We start from the raw sequence: 16868 nt of genomic DNA, 5'->3' as shown, positions 1-16868 counted from the left end.
CAATACTGGTGGCCGCAAACGTATACTTCTGGTAGGCCTGGGAGGCGGTGAGACGGTTGCGGGCGATTTCGCGTGCCATAGTTGCTTGGGCAATGGCGTCACGTGCGTCACGGCAATGGCGTCACGGTCGAGGCCGAAGAAGGCAGCAGAAGTGCATCCAATGGCAATGCAGCATGAAACAGATAGATGCAGATAGATGCAGCAGGTAGAAACACGAATACCCTGTGGTGTCATACCGCGACAAATTATAAGCAAAGGCATAGGGTAAGGTAATCTCTCAATCACGACGGTCGGGTGCGACATAAGTAGATAGCATGTCAATCAGAGTCCTGTTCAGACGCTCGTTAAGCCCGTTTGCTTGAGGAACTCTGTAGTGAGCTTATGCTGCGTGAAACAGGATTGGAGTATGTCTTTAACGACCCGGGACAAAAAGTAACGGCCGCGGTCCGTCATCAATTGACGGGGAGCACCGTGGTGAAGGATGACATTTTGCAACAGGAAATCGGCGACATCGGCGGCGCAACTGGTTTGCAATGAACGCATGATAGCGTATCGATTAGCGTATTCAGTCGCGACAGCTATCCAACAGTTGCAAGAGCTGGACATCGGAATAGGTAGGGGGAGGTCCAGTCCGACACGATGAAAGAGTTCTAGGGGCACGTCGATAGACTGCACAAGGGCAGCAGGCAAAAAAAAAAGGATACCCGCTTCCTTCGTTGATCGAGACCGCAGCTGGCAGCATAACGCCGAACAATGCGGTATAAACCGGCCGAAAGAAGCGGCGTCGGACCAGATTATACGTTCAGAAGGCACCGAGATGGTCTGAAGTTGGCAGCTCGTGTATCTCTGTTAGGACAGGTAAGCGAAGACGCTAGAGAACTACGAGCAGGAGCAGAGGTCCGTCAGGGCGAAGGTTCTGGTGGTATAGGATGTCATCCTAAAGAACAGAGTCGATTTGAAGGATCTGGTTGGCACCGCTGAGGCGGTCGATGAGTGGACGCAAGGAAGAGCCTTGCCGCTGCTCTTCCTATATGTTAAGCAGATCAGAGCTAGCGAACAAGCATGGGTCAAGGTCATTGTTCTCAGGACAGTGATATGCTCTGATGTGTAGTCAATAGTGTAAGATTACACTTGGAAATGCAATGCCCAACGATCAAGCCTGCCTGTGGGGTAATTCAGCGAAGAAATACAACAAAGAGCGTGGTGGTCATTAACAACCGAGAAAGGACAGCCAAACAGGCAGGCTCGAAATGTATACACGGCCCAAACGATGACTAAACACTCGCACTCTGTAATGAATTAATTACGCTCAGCGGTGGATAGAAGGCGGTTGGAATATGCAATGACCCGGCCTTGACCTTGGCGAGCACAGCACCGATACAATATCCACTCGCTCCTGTGTGAACTTCAGTTGGAGCCGATGGGTCCAGGTGGGGTAATGAGCAAGCGGATCAGTGAAGAAAAGACCTTTCCTTGGGCAGGACCCCAGGTAAGAGGGGTGTTTTTCTTAAGGAAGTCTGTGAGCGTACGGGCGATGTCTGCAAATAATATGTTGAGATGGTGAAAAAAGGATCACAGACCAACAAATCTGCGCAGATCCGTAGACGATCGAAGGAGAGGGAAGTTCTTGACGGCTTGAACTTTAACGGAGTCTGGGTGGACACTAGAAGCATCGACCATAATTCCGAGGATTGTATTTGGCGGTGACCTTCGAATCGCCATTTTGATGATTTCAGCTGCAACCCGGCTCTACGAAAAATAGGAGCCCGCCAGTGTTTTTAGGTGCATGGAAAAGGTGGGCGGAAAAGGTAACAAAGACATATAAACCATTTAAAGTCTCGAAACAACGAGTCCGGCATTCGCTCAAAGGTAGCTGGCTCATTGAAAGACCGAATGGCATGGATTTAAACTGATGTAATGATATAATCCGTGCTGTGCGACAAATGCGGTCTTTTCACAGTCTGTCACCGACAGCAATTTGACATTAACTGGATCGAAGGTTCACGGAAGAAAAAGTTTAGCTCCATGAAGGCAATCCAAAGCATCATCGATTCTCGGGCGATGATATGACCTTCTTGTAATGCCATTGAGGTGACGGTACTCAACGCAAAAGCGACAACTTCGGTCCTTTGTTTTAACCAAGACAACTAGTGAGGCTTTAAAGTTGTTTGGCTCAACGAGGGCTCTTTGATGTCTTTCGTAAGCATCCTGTACACCTCCTGCTGAATACTGTTTTGTTCCGTACTGGGTACTCTAATCTGTGAATAGGAGCGACGTCATCAGTGTATATATGTGATGCGTAACCACAGAGGTCCGAGCCAAAGGGCGGTTGTCGAAGTAAAAAATGTCGTGAAAAGAGGAAAGAAGGCATCAGAGGGCGTAATGTTTTGCTGGTAAGGGGTCAGTAGAAATCATTTTTGCTTAATCGTCTGACAGTGGGAGGTCTGACACGCGGCAGTTCACTGAAATGAGTACGCATCCGAACAACTCTAAGACAGCGGCGCGCAACACGACAAACAATTTCGTTTTCTTCGAGTCCCACGCACGAGCACGGCACCTTTTCCTTGTCGTTGGTTGTCCCTTCACAATATCTTCAGTCTTTTACCAAAAAAGGGCCGGGGCATCTTGCAGCCACGGCAACGCAGATAATCTTGTTCAGAGGCTTCCTATTTCTAATAATGTTGATTCATTCCTTCTTTGTGTGTTTAATTTTGCATTGAAGTCTATGTGTCGGGTAGTGCGTCGTGTACTGCTGCTGCTTTATTGGAGACGAGGACTTGTCAAGCTGCAGTCGCAGATTTTTTCTTGCCTCCTCCATCGTTGACAGAAATAAATGGAACAATATTAATATTTACAACATTTGGAACGGGGTGCCATGCTGCTCAATATCCAGGTATACTATGTCTTCAGTAGCTATGTATTAGCTTTGCTCGTAAAGAAAGAGTCATGGCGAAAAGTGCTCATGTGCCTTTTTTCTTCACTAACTATTTTGTTAGCTGTTCAAGCTAATAACGGACACAGTCCAGCCCACATTATTCAACATCCTCTTAGTTTAAATCATAGACATGCAAGCGGCAAAGAGGTGCTCCCGAAGTTCGTTCACCTCAGCTGTAAAACCTCAACACGTTTAAAGTGGAAATGCTAGTTATAGAAAACCATGGCGTATGCTTTAGTCCACGCTATAACAAAGCACGAAAAAAAACTTTAGGCATAAGTATACACCAGGTCAGGCCCGGCAAGGGAAGGCCTTTGCACATATCTTACCTCTGCTCACCCTTTGACGATCACAGTGCGTCTGGCGGATGTCTAATGAGGCTTCAGAAAGCACTTACTTATTTTTACGCAATCGGCATGCATAAACAAGGACTGACTGAATGCTATGACTTCCTTCAACCCCCTTTTGTCAATGCTTCTTGAGAAAAAAAAAATCTTAATAACTGCAAAAAAGTGCATATCTCTTTTAGGATGTGCGAGAGCAGGATAAAAAGAAAGTTAAATAAAGAAATAAAAAAGCCTGGCTCTCCATTTTTGCTTAAAAGCTCTGCGCACGTCTTGAACTCTTTCTGGGAAAGTTTCAGTAATTTATAAATGGAAGTTATTATCTACGAGCATTCGCTGTCACCGGAATCTGGGGGGTAACTACTTAGCAGGGCTACTTTTCATTGCGTGAGACACCAGTGGAAACATAGAAACCCAACAAAATATCGATTATTACCGATAAAATGAAACACGACAACACAGTCGCCACAAACCTCACCGAATGTAACGCCTGAAGAGTGCCACGACTATAACCAGGATTGGTGACATCTTCAATCGGGGATTTTTCATGACCAGGTATCCGGACAGAAATCCTCTGAAATCAGAAGGCGATGGCAGTTCGAACATTTATTGAATACACCTTGCTATTCGCAGAAGCAACCGCTATATATCAGCTAAAACACTGCCGTTACTTGCAAACATGTGAGTACTCATGGTAAATTTGGTATATTCTTAGCGAAGGAGGAGCAAGAGCATTAGCGTGAGATTAAGCGGGAGTACAAGCCGGTTTGTTAGTCTGTACAGAAGAAAAATGATGAGAGGATGTTCAGGTCAATGAGAAAAATTGGTAAGAACACAAATCCCAAGGCACACGTTTAACCTATCATGCAGTTCCGAACTATACGCTTAAGGCAATACAGCTCGGGAGCGCATGATACAAAAGCTGTTTTAAGTAACATACTTCACGGATTGGCTGCCCTTTGGATTTTCCAACCACATCCCTCTGTCGAAGCGCATCCACTCCAAATTAGAATGCAACTGCTCATTTTATTAACCAAATTTTAGAACCAACAAACGCCTAACAGATTGCACTGATTGCCTCACTAATAGGTGCTGCTAAAAAAAAACGCACCTAAAACATCCTTGCACGTCTCTTCCTATACCTCAGACATTTCTCACACCTTCTTGTTGTTTCAAACCTAATAGTTTATTTAAATGTCGTTGTGAAAACCTGAAACCCCTAAGCATGCCCTAGAAGTTTTAATTTTGGAGATGGGGGCACAATGAGACATTACTGGCTAAATTTCTGAACACATGACTTTAATCTTGGTTTTTTTTTCTTTCACGCCTGAAGCGCGCTTTGTTTGGCATGAGAAAAATACTGCAAAAATGGCCAACTGTTCCGAAGATCGCAGATCACTCGCTTTGTAATAATAATTCATTCCTTTTTTTATGTCAACCACATGAAGGCGGTTAACAAATATGAATACAAAACACAAGATGAAGTACACGCCCATCTCCTGTTTCAAGTTATTTTTTGCGGAGAGATGGAAAGGGGGGGCGGGGGGGGGAGTCGGTTTTGAAGCTTCAGGGATGTATCTAGCAAGTTTTATTGGCATGCCCAGCTTTCTTGTACACGGACAGCACAAAATAGCATCATCTGCCAGCTTTGTCGCGATGTACTATGCAACTGAATGAGAATATTTTCAATCGTAATCGTAAAAGAAATTTCTGAAGAGAAATGGCACACGAAAAGGTTGACAAAAATGGATACTTTTTCTAGCAACATAGCAGATTCTGGCTCACAAAATGCATCCTGCCCTCGCTCCGAGCAGTTGGCACGGCTGTATACAGGAAATCAATTGGTGTGTCGAAGGTTCATGATTCACGCGTGAATTTGTTATACGTATGCGACGTACAGCACAAGTTAGCAGCCGCGTGAGCTAAAGTGGTCCTTAAGACTTTCTGCAACATGTGGAGGTCGATAATCTTTGTGTGCCCCGTGCGCTCACAATCAATTGCACTCTTTTTTTTTATTCCTGCGAGATAGGCACCGTTTGTTAAATCCATGGTTAGTGAGAAGGAAAAAATCACTTGCGATAAAAGCATCGCAGGTTTTATACGAACTACATTTGACGAACTTATAATCATCCCGGCATACCAAACGTTACTTCGAATTTCATGCCTGCATTGGGAAAAAGTCAGAGTAAGGCAGAGCGCTTGCTATTAATATGTCTCGGTCTATTGTTTATTAGGTGGCTACTCTCGAACTTTTTTTTTTTGTTGTTTGTTTATTTTAGAGACCCCACGACAGCTTGAAAGCGGACAAGATAGTTTTGTTCTCACAATACAATAACTGCCTGAAAGCTCAAATGTTCATTATTTTTCTCTTTTATTGATCTGCGTTTCCCATTTTAATTGTCTACTGACGCGATTCCAATTGAACCCCGCCGTGGTGGGGCAGTGGTTAGGGTGCTCGACTGCTGTGCCACATCGAATCCCGGCCACAAAGGCCGTTTTTCGAGGTAGGCTAAAAACAAGGCGCTCGTGTGATGTGCGATGCCAGTGTACGTTAAGTAATCTCAGGTGGTCGAAATTTCAGGAGCCTTCCACTACGGCGTCTCTCATAGCCTGAGTCGCTTCAGGACATTAAAACCCATACATTAAAGCGATTCGAATTTACGAAGTCAGAAAGAGAGAGCGCTGCCTGGGTTTATTTCTGCCGAAAAAATAAATGCGTATCGGACTATCAAGGTAGCCTTGCTCTTATCAGAGAGTGGGCGATATATGTTATAGCCAAAATTCAATGTTTAAAGGTTTTCGTGTACTTACGTAATTACGAGGAATGTCTCGACAGCCATGAACGAGTTCACCTGGACGGTAAACGGAAAGTCCTCCCTGATTCTTCGGAGAAATCCTATGCTGTCAGCTGCATAGATACGTGCAACAGTTCTCTTACTTAATACTGTGAATGCGTGCATCATTTTTATGCTACAAGATGCGATGAGTTGTTTCGGTTCAGACGGTGCGTGAGATCGTCACTGCTAACGAAGCATCTCAGAAGAGGCGGATCTACGCAGTTTTTCAAAGTACTCTACAATCTATATGAGCTACATTAGTATCCTCATTGAAATAACTGATAATATGCGATATACTAAATTCTAACCCGAATGCAGATTTTAAAATATGCAAGGTTATTTCACTGCGCCTTTAACAATTTAAGTGACTAGTACGCCAGTAAGAGAAGACAAAACAAGAGAAGTGCAGTAATTATCAAAACGCATTTAACGAGCTTCATCTCCGTTTTATTTGTTAGCAGGAGGAGCCAGTACGGTAGTTATCTATAAGAGGTAAGACATTTAAAAGACCGAGCGGGATGTGCGCGCGCACATATCGCGAGATACTGTGTTTTTCTCCAAAATTAAATGTTGTTAATTTTCCCGGATTACCTTAGCGAGCGTGCATTTAGCAAATAAACTCACGGTCTAGGTTTTTGTTACATATTTTAGGGCGTATGCCTGGATTGACGGTTACTGCATGGCTTCCTTTCTATCAAAAATGCGGTGCCTAACTGCCGCTCGACCTGCCAACCTCCCTAACTCGCCGCCGGAGTTGTCCGAGTTATGAACCGGAGTCTCCGAACTTGCAAAGCTAAAGAGATTCTTGGATAACAATATTTTTGTTTATTAGAGCAAGTTTAATCTCTGACGTTGGTTTATTAGTGTGGCAGTGTACAATTTCGCGAATAGTGTGACGTAAAAAGCAACCCCTTAACCGCAGTTGCGGTCATTTTTTCAGAGTATTAAGGTACTGAGAAAACGCTTATTGCATTGGGCGAATATCGAGTTACGTTATTTGTAGAATGTAGCTCTACAGTCGCATTCTCCTGCCAAAAAAGAAGCCGAGGTAAAAACAGCGAATAAAATGGCGACTACGTTCGTTCGGCTAAATTTATTTAGAAGCAGGAATGGTAGAAATGCCTTCGCCGTCTTCCGGCGCAGTAGCACCGGGCAGTCGACGCTCAGGGATATTATTAAATATCCGGAAGGGTGTATGTTTGCTGGAGGCTGAGCAGCTTTTCGGTCTTCCTGGCATGCAGCAGTGTCATTCTCATCATTTTGGGGGCACCTTATGCACCTCTCCCGGTGGCTCAAGGAGAATATGCTAGAACTGCATTAAAAAAGACAGCCTATATCGTATTTTGCCCAGTCAATAAACCATTCCCGACTACAATAACACTGAAGTTTGCTGATCAATGCCTTTCCTCGGTTAAATAACAAAAATTCCTGGGCGTGTTGTTCCAGGATGAATTATCATGGACGCCACACGTGAACCATTTAATAAATGAACTGGCACGAGCCGTAGGTTGCTTATGCAAAGTAGCTCATGTAGCCCCCCTATGAATAAAGCAACTTTTGTATGATACACTTTTCTATTCAAAACTGTTCTATGGTATCATGGTGTGGGGAACCACAACATATACTAATTACAATAAGATTACAATACTACAGAAGAAAATATTGAGTTGCTATGAAAATTATTATTGATCTTTGCAGCTTTTACGAACTTCTCCTTTGTTCTTAAATTACAAAATGCTGAGGACCGACCAGCTTTACTGCTACAAGCTAATAATGTTCATAAAACACCGAAAGCACTACGTCTGCGACAGGAAAGAAAATCGTGTTTATCCATTCCGACATAATAAAAGACGCACACCAACAACAAGAACGAACTATGCAAAACAAACATTCACATACCTAAAAGGTTGTTATTCTTAATAAATTAGAAGATGCAATAAATTTCAAAAACCAGTATAGGTAAGTTTAAAAAGCACATTAAAGACGTCTTAATAACATCTGGAGTTGTGTATGGGGACTGATTATCATCTTGGCCATGTTTCTGCAGAACATATCCTAGTATTGTATACTGACCTTGTATTTGATCTATTTCGCCTTGTGTTGTGTTCCAGTGTATATTATCTCTATTATCTTTATTTTGTTATAAGTCACTAGCTATAAATTGTATAGTTGTACTGGAGGAGATCTCCGTTGGATATCATTTCATTGTTGTTGTATATAATGCTATGGTGCCGTATAGTGTCATGTTATTCTGTTAGTATTGCTTATGCACATTTTGTTTTGTGTATATTACGTTCTGTTATGCGGTAATATGACTGCACTTCAGTCGACTGCAGAGGGACAGAGGCCTTCGTCAGGCGTCACAACTTTTAGCCTCTGCCCCTTCAGCAGATGTTGTATTAGCTCTGCTGAAATAATAATTAATAAAAAAGTGTGCTCTCACTACTCACAGCTGGCGTGTATATCTCGGACCATGTGACTATGCCCCAACACGACCCACGTGGCCGATAAGACTCGCATGCCGTGCACGAAGCCAAGGTCGTTGGAGTAGTCTCCCCAGTTGGGCATGTCTATGAGCTTCTTGAAGGCTTTCCTTAGCGAGAAGGATGTCACTGCGCTGCACAGGTTGCCTGCGCGACAAGGTATTGTAACAGTGTATCCCTCGAACTCGTTACAAACCTCAGTCGTAGGTTTTGTCTCGAAAGTCGGCCAGTCAGGTTTGATGAGTAGTCGAGGCAGGATCCTAAGCTAAGCAAGTTCACGCAATAGGCCAGGTATCACCTCGCTGCCGACTTTACGCGCCTTAAAATGTGAACGAATCGTTCGTGTAAGCATAGCTAAATGGCCCAACCAGAGCCGATTCGAAAACATAACAAAGTCATGATGTAGAAGAATTGCCGATTTACCTTCTTACTTTACTGAGCCAGAAAGAAAAACAACTTAATTATGCTTTGGTGAGGCATTACTCCGAGTAGTCACTTCCTTACCGGGATACACCGGCACCTGAGATTCCTTGGCGGCGCATATGCCCAATAAATTTGCAGTTCTACAAGGAAGCATCGCGAAATGTCCTGCTTCAACTCTTTCCTCCTTTCTATCACTAATACATCATGTGATGGTCGTCATTTTGACTCGGCCATTAGGGCGGCACTTTATGCCACAGTGAGCACAGCACGTAAGCTATCTGTTAATTGCGAGGCGTCGCATAGGCGTAGCTCTTGTAACTGTCAAGCTGCTTCCCGATCGTATATTCAATGTGGTTTCGTAATAACACTTACCAGTCGACGTCTGTTTACCAGTTTCCTTGTTGTCATTTGCGGAGAGGACTGTTTTATAGATGTCATAGCCGGTTCCAAAAAAAATAAATGATATCCACACTCCGAAGATGCACCTAGGGAATTGAGGTGTATAACGTGAGATAGAAACGAGCGGAAAATTTGTAACCGAAAGAAGAGCGCTGAGTTTATGTGACTGCAGCAATTCAGGAAGAAGTTAAACGCCATATCATTCATGAAATAGCATATACATACTGGGTTAATTGTGCTACACTAAATAAGGTCATAATTCGTTCGGCGCCTCGGCAAATATTTTAAGTTAACTTTTTGAAATGTTTTCTGTTTGAATATATCAGGACTATTATTTTCCCTTCAAAGACTTAAGGTTTTCGCGTCATAATATGTTGTAGCTTCAAGCCAGTTGCGTTTCGAATTTTGCACGCTAAATAAGGATGAAGCGGCTGCAGTTGCCTTAAGCTTGTTAGGTTTCAGCGCACAGAGGAATTTTAGGCAAATTCTTTGGACCCAGTTTTTGTACATGTTGTATCCGTAACCCATGACAATCAATATCCGCTGATCATCCCTCGATAAGCTTCCAGTTGCCCGCTTTTAATTTTCAAAACCTCCCCACTTTGGTTTTCTACGACAATATTGACTGTTCTTTTTGAGTAAAGAACAATCTTAGAAGTAAACTTTAGCCACGAATCGAGAGCTCAGACACTTCCATCAACGTATACGGAACGGCATCTTACAATGTCCTACAGGTGCATAAGAATAAAGTGCTGTTCCAAAATGCTGTTTTTCAACGGGGTATAAAATGAGATACTTACAAGATCACATTTTGACGTCGGTCCAGTTTGACTGGTTCCTCTATTGCGCACCACTTAACGTTGAACTGGGAACCAAGGTCTTTCGTGACTAAATGTAAAAGGAGAGCAAATTACAAATTATGCGTTGCAGTGCTATTGGGCTGAGCGCAGCAGTTCGCTGTATTGTAAAAGTGCAACGCTCCAATGCGATAAGAAATCCGCAGAACTTTAGCGTAGAAGTAAAAAAAAAAAAGTAAAGCAACGGCAAAAAAAAAAAATGCTTTAGCAGCAAAAGGGCGACAACGGAAAAAAAGAAAGAAGGTTCTCCATTCAAGCGGTTATTTTTTTTTTGAAGGCCAGCGTTTTAGTGATGGTCTCGGGCGCTGTTTTACAACAAATAAATTAAAAATATATGAATCATAAAATTGCTTGAAAGACAAGCCTGATTTTTTCGTTTTTCTTTTTTTTTTTTTTTTTTTAAAGTAAGTTCAAACTAAGCGATCCACCTCGGGATGGCTACGGCTGCAGAAAGCAGTAAATACTGCTTACAGCTATTGCTGCATCACGGCGCACCAAGGTATGAGATAATAGCCAAAGCAAACAAGCAACACAAAACCTGCGTTGCATCTTTACCAGCATATCTCAGGAAGCATACAAACATAAATATACATTAAATACATACACTTACTAGGGAAATATGGCACAAACTGTTCGCTTTATCAAATGACGTTTTACATCTGCTCAAGAGCGAGGTTTCTAGTTTCTAAGACATTTCATTCGTGCGGCATCGACAGGCAGCTTCAGCTCACCGCGAAGTTTACCTCGCCAATAGAGACTGCAGAGGTTCATGACATTGTTCAACAACAAAGGGCGCTAGGAGCACCGGTGAAATAAGGTCAACCTATACAAAACCATAACGGCACTTCTCCTTTCAGGCCGATTTCCTCTAACCGCATTGTGCATCACAGAGAGACCCAAATCCTATTGACGGATGTAAAAAGCGATTGAAATTTATTGGACGATCACCAGCAATTGACTGGAGTGCTGTCTTGCACATGTGCTGAAGTTTGATCCTTTCTTAAAGCAAACTCATCCATCAGCAGTCTTGCGCTGCATCACCTGGATACGTTGCGGAGATCGCTGAAGCGGCAGGGGTGGAAAATACAGGTGAAGTCTAAAAGCGACCAGGACGGCGGCATTGGGAAGAAAAGAAATGGAGCTATGTTCTCAGTAAGGAAGGATTTTACGGCCATATTACGAATGCCGTATGCAATACTGAAAGAACTCCAAATGACAAGGCGTACTTACAGTGGTTAATGATGACCTGCAGGTCTTCCTTTTGACACATGGAAGGCACACATACCCCGACTTTGTACAGCGGCACTGGGAGGCGAGTGCCAGCTTCCGCTTGCTTTGACAGGTTGCCTACATACTGTTCGTAAGTGAACGAAAGAAATAGGCAAAGCAAGTGCTATGGTATGCAGTAGTGTCGAAGTAAATACGGCACCTGAGTTTGGCACCACATATGTGAAACTTCTGAAATTTTGTAACAGCGCGCTGTTAGCGAAAGTGGTCATGCAAAGCAGTCATTAGAATGAATGTACAAGGGTAATAACGAGCCCTTGATTTCACATGAATGTGCCTCGTTTACGAGGGAAATACAGTGTTGATCAAGAGAGGAGCTCCAGGCACTGGTAGCGTTCCTATGCTATCAATGCATGTGGGTATGGACTTTTTACGTCCAAGTCTTCCTCAGAATGGCGAGCATCGCCTTCAGGCGCAGTCTTAAGAGCTCTCGAATGTCAGTCGAGCATTTGTATCCGGAATCTTCGGTCTCCATCCATCCATCCATCCATCCATCCATCCATCCATCCATCCATCCATCCATCCATCCATCCATCCATCCATCCATCCATCCATCCATCCGTCCGTCCGTCCGTCCGTCCGTCCGTCCGTCCGTCCGTCCGTCCGTCCGTCCGTCCATACATACATACATACATACATACATGCATACATACATACATACATACATACATACATACATACATACATACATACATACATACATACATACATACATACATACATACATACATACATACATACATACATACATACATGCATACATACATGCATACATACATACATACATACATACATACATACATACATACATACATACATACATACATACATACATACATACATACATACATACATACATACATACATACATACATACATACATACATACATACATACATACATACATACATAAATACATACATTAATCAATCCAACCATTCATCCCAGGTGCACCTGCAATGCCTGATCTAAAATGGCAGTTTCAAAAAGGCGCCCATGACATTGCCCACATGTAGCTCATGGCCAGCCGAATAACATTCTTTCATAGTAAGGAGAGCACACGACCTATTACAAAAGTGACCTCGTTTGTCTGTAAGAGGACCCTTGTAAAGTTACTGTAATACGAGTTACCAATACCTTCCGCTCGTCACTGAGCAAAGGGTCTCGTTCGTTGTTGACGGCGAAGTGGCTTTGCATGTATGTGAAGAGCTTTGTATTACCGCCAAATGCTTGAGGCCTAAACATTATCTGCCTCCTTCATGCAATAATGCAGAAGTCTTTATAGACTACATTTTAACACCTGATATATGGTGGCCTTGCCATCGAATTTAATGGGAAAAGAGATTTAGGCGCGAGGACGGAACAGGGTCCACTCGAGCTTTCAAGGGCCCCGCACCATTATTTCTCAATAATTAAGAGCGGTGAGTGGAAATGATGGTTGCAGTTCAGAACCGCTGTCGGTGCCAGGTTAGAGGTCACTATAGCGCAGCGTTTGCCCACCTGGAGACCGTAGTGCTCGACGAACTTGTTGACGATGACTCGCAGGGATGGCGAGAACTCAGAGCCGTCGTGCTCCAGATGCACCATGCAGTACCTTCCCTGGAACAGTCCCTGATCGTGCCGCACCGCCAGGCACTGGTCATAGGCGCCGTACGCCGCGATGCGACCCTGCATCGTGCCGGCGTGCGGCCTGCCTGTTGCGTCCACCACTGGCGCAAGAAAATGGGAAGTTGGTTCACTTATTTAGCTAATTTCACGCTATGGGAAGCATCTGTAAGAGGTTGCACTTAAGAAACGGATGCACTCGGAATGAAAGATGCAACGAACGCAGCAGGCTGAAAAAAGAAACTTTTTATTAGCCCTTTTAGAGGCGGTTGCGTCGCCTTCTAATTTCATTTTATTTATTCAACATTTTTTTTTAAAGCGTCACAGTGTTGAAAGGAATACGTAGCCAAAAAGTCGGATTAAAGGATTGACTAGGCCTGCACACCCTCGCCAGGAAGTTGCGACAGCAAATTTCTTGTTATAAAAAAGTAGGGAGGAATGATTGACGCACGCAAGATTAGATTAGACATATCTAGTGGGTACTGCCAAAAAACAAAAGTTCACGATATATATACAGGAGCCAGCAGTAGCAAATGCTTAGCAAAAAATAAATAGTAGAAAAGCAGAAACCTGATCAAGAAGCGCACTCAAAATTCATCTGTAAATTGCATACAATATACTCAGACAACAATGCTTCTAGAAATAGGCTTGAAGCGATTAGCGACAAACAATGACACGCTTCGATTCTATAGCACAGATGGTTCATCAAACACGGGGTACAAGAGAAAAAAAAAACATGAAAGATTACTTTTTAAAGCACAGGTTAATCTAAAGACAATCGCACACTGTTCAATAATTGGGGACTCCTAAACCAAACCATTTTAAATCCGTAATTTGTTCGGCAATGTGGCGTGTTTCAAACTTAACCGAAGCGCACGCAATAGGGTTTGATACTGTGTGTTAGATGAGAACGTCCTCGGAGGATGTGTTGTGCTTTCGAATCGCTTTATGTCGGCGTTCAACCGTAAGGTTGTAAATATCAGTGGCTGATGCTATACTGAGTCAGTTCAAGAGCGGCGATGTGTGACTATCAAAAGGAGCATTCGCCATTATTAAGACCACCGTTTTCTGCAATTTATGCAGTTTAAAATATATTAGTAGACGTCACAGTTCCCCAGACCAAGGGGCAGTGCATGAGATTTGATAAAAATAGGGAGTTAAATAATGATTTCTTCACCCCAGGGGGCACGAGGAAACGTATTCTGGAAAAGATGCTAAGAACTAACTCAAAACACAATTCACATGGGTGTTTCTAGGATATATTTTCTTCAAATAACATCCCAAGACATCTTATCGGAGCTATTTCTATACTAGTGGTTCCGAGTGTGAGGATAGGCAAATATTCGGGGTGCTTGTTTTTTGCTCGAAATAAAACTGCTTTCGTCTTCATAATAACAATTTTAGTGATGCAGTTCTGCTCAGCTTTAGTAGTTTGCTTTGTGTTTCGATACCCAGGCAGTCAGTTTTGTAATAGTTGATGCTGTGTTGAGTATAGCCACTCAATCTGCGTAAATTACTTATTTAGGACCGTCGTCTATGCGTACAATGTCATTGATATAGATATTGAACAGTAAGGAACCAAGTATGCTTCCCTGCGGTACACCTGACTGGACGGATTTTAGATCAGAAAAAAAATTGGTGGTTATTCTTTTTTGTTGGCGGTGCTGGAGGCGTGTTTTAATCAGTGTAAGGAAAATACCGCGAAAGCCATAATGTTCTAGATTTTTTAGCAATATGCGGTTATTAAGACTATCGATCGCCTTAAAACGTCAATGAAGATGCCAAGTGTAAAGCAATTCTTTTCAAATTATATAGGTTCTTTTTGAGTCAAAAGGGCCACGCCAGTTGATTTACTTTCTACATAACCAAATTGAGAACTTGATTTTGTGTTATGTTTCTTATTTAAATGTGCCATGCATTCATGGGTTAATTTTTCTATGCACTTAGAAAAGCTAGGAAGTAATGATATCGGTCGATAGTTCGACAAGATGCTCTTATCTCCGCTTTTAAAGTGACAGTTACTTTAGCTATTTGCAATCTGCTTGGAAAGGTGCATGCTTTATTGGCTTTAACTGCAGTCCGTGAGTATCAAGGCTTTATTTCTTAGTGGCTGGACAGTACAACGAAATTGTTGAGCTGTAGTGGGCCGAATGAATGCACTTCCTAAAACCTTCGGGCCAACAGCACTTAAAATTAGTGCTATACAACCGGAAGAAGAATTTTCAGCAACAGTGTTGAAGCAGTAATTAAATTTATTTGCTAACACTGAGCCGGATAGTGTTACGCCGCCTAACTCAACTTATTCAATTGTGGTCTTGTTATTTCCATGAAGTAAACTATTCAAACGCTTCCAGACTACATTTGATTTTTTCCTTACTTCTTCGTTGAACCAATTATCAGTATATGCCTTCTTGCTTTTCGAAGAATGGCTTTGGTCTTATGTCTACATTCCTTAAACTTTTTCAGGTCTTTTTCGCTTTTAGTCTCGATAAAACGCTCATACAGTTCATTTTTAGTCTGTATTACTTGGAGGTGTTTCCTTGTCATCCATTGTTTCCCGGCTGCGTTACGATTATAAATGGAAAACACTCACTATATATGTCATTAAAAGCATTCATAAATTTTTCACATGCTTCCTCAGCGTCGCTTGTTTGTTTAATGCCATCCGAGTTAACTGCATTTATTTTGTTATAAAAACCGCTGAGTATTTGCTGGAAGATGTTTCGGACCCTGACTGCTACGCGACTTTGTTTATAGGTTTCGACAGATAGGTCAACGAGGAGTAGTTAATTATGAATAAATGGAAGTTGGTCACTGGTTTCTGCCGCAATGACGCCTGATGCCACTGGGTCATCTGCAATATAATTGATACATACGGCGAGCATTGACGCTGTGCTACATTGATAGCGTGTAGGGCTATGCATGATATTTGAAAAACCATTATCTTCTGTTGTCTATAGCACAGTTCAAAAGATGCATGTGGGTATATAAAAGATTTATGTTTAAATAATCTCCAAGTGATAACGTGTATTTGGAATCATTAACCCAGCTCAAGAATGCATCAAGAAACTCTACAAAATTAGAGAGCCGCTTGACAGTCGATGTACCATACAAAATAATGACAAATTAGACCTCACTGCAAGTGTTTCGTACCTTAGAGAAGGTTTCAATGATTTCTAATTCCAGGTTTTTGTGAGCGAGCAAAAGAACGCCTCCCCCTTTTCTGTGAGCGCGGTTTAGGAAAAACGATGTTTACTAGGGAAGGCTGAGCAGTTCACTTTCTTCTTTTTACCATGTCTCTGCCAACATAATAAAGTCAAAAGGGAAGCTCAAGCTTTCAGGGACGAAGCATAAAAATCGGTTTTGTTACGCGCAGATTGGGCGTTCAGATGTAGAAAAGAAAAAATGATTCCTCTTTTAGTTTACCTGGTTGTTCAGTTCGTGCGGCGTTACAAGGTAATCATGATTGTTTTGTTTCGTTCGCTTCAGGGCTTGTCAACGAGATTATTCTATTTTCGTCCGTTCAGTAGCGCATGTAACTATGAGCGCACATGATGTCTCGGTTTTTCGCGCAAAGATTTTGCCATGCCTTCTCCATGCAAAACGTCATCCCCTTTCTTTCTTCTTCTCGGCCATTGCTCCCAATAGCTTCTTCAATGCAGGGCAAAGGTGGTCATTCAGGAACACAGCGTTCTTAT

The 16868-nt window shown here is 42.7% G+C and overlaps 1 protein-coding gene across 1 annotated transcript in view; it reads right to left on the bottom strand.

The window, feature by feature from the left end:
- LOC146202462 (nose resistant to fluoxetine protein 6-like) overlaps window positions 1–16868 on the bottom strand; it is a 44693-nt gene that overhangs the window by 11245 nt on the left and 16580 nt on the right. The window contains exons 2-8 of the mRNA XM_084601407.1: window positions 13066–13274; window positions 11509–11632; window positions 10222–10309; window positions 9395–9507; window positions 8567–8746; window positions 6091–6187; window positions 3758–3853 (exon numbers count right to left, since the gene is read on the bottom strand). Of these exons, the coding sequence (XP_084457533.1) occupies window positions 3758–3853; window positions 6091–6187; window positions 8567–8746; window positions 9395–9507; window positions 10222–10309; window positions 11509–11632; window positions 13066–13274 (907 nt within the window). The remainder of the gene's footprint in view (window positions 1–3757; window positions 3854–6090; window positions 6188–8566; window positions 8747–9394; window positions 9508–10221; window positions 10310–11508; window positions 11633–13065; window positions 13275–16868) is intronic.

This window comes from Amblyomma maculatum, chromosome 1, assembly GCF_055883805.1.
Source record: "Amblyomma maculatum isolate TAMU_Amacu chromosome 1, ASM5588380v1, whole genome shotgun sequence".
Classification (NCBI taxonomy): Eukaryota; Metazoa; Arthropoda; class Arachnida; order Ixodida; family Ixodidae; genus Amblyomma; species Amblyomma maculatum.
This window is presented reverse-complemented; position numbering and strand designations above follow the sequence as displayed.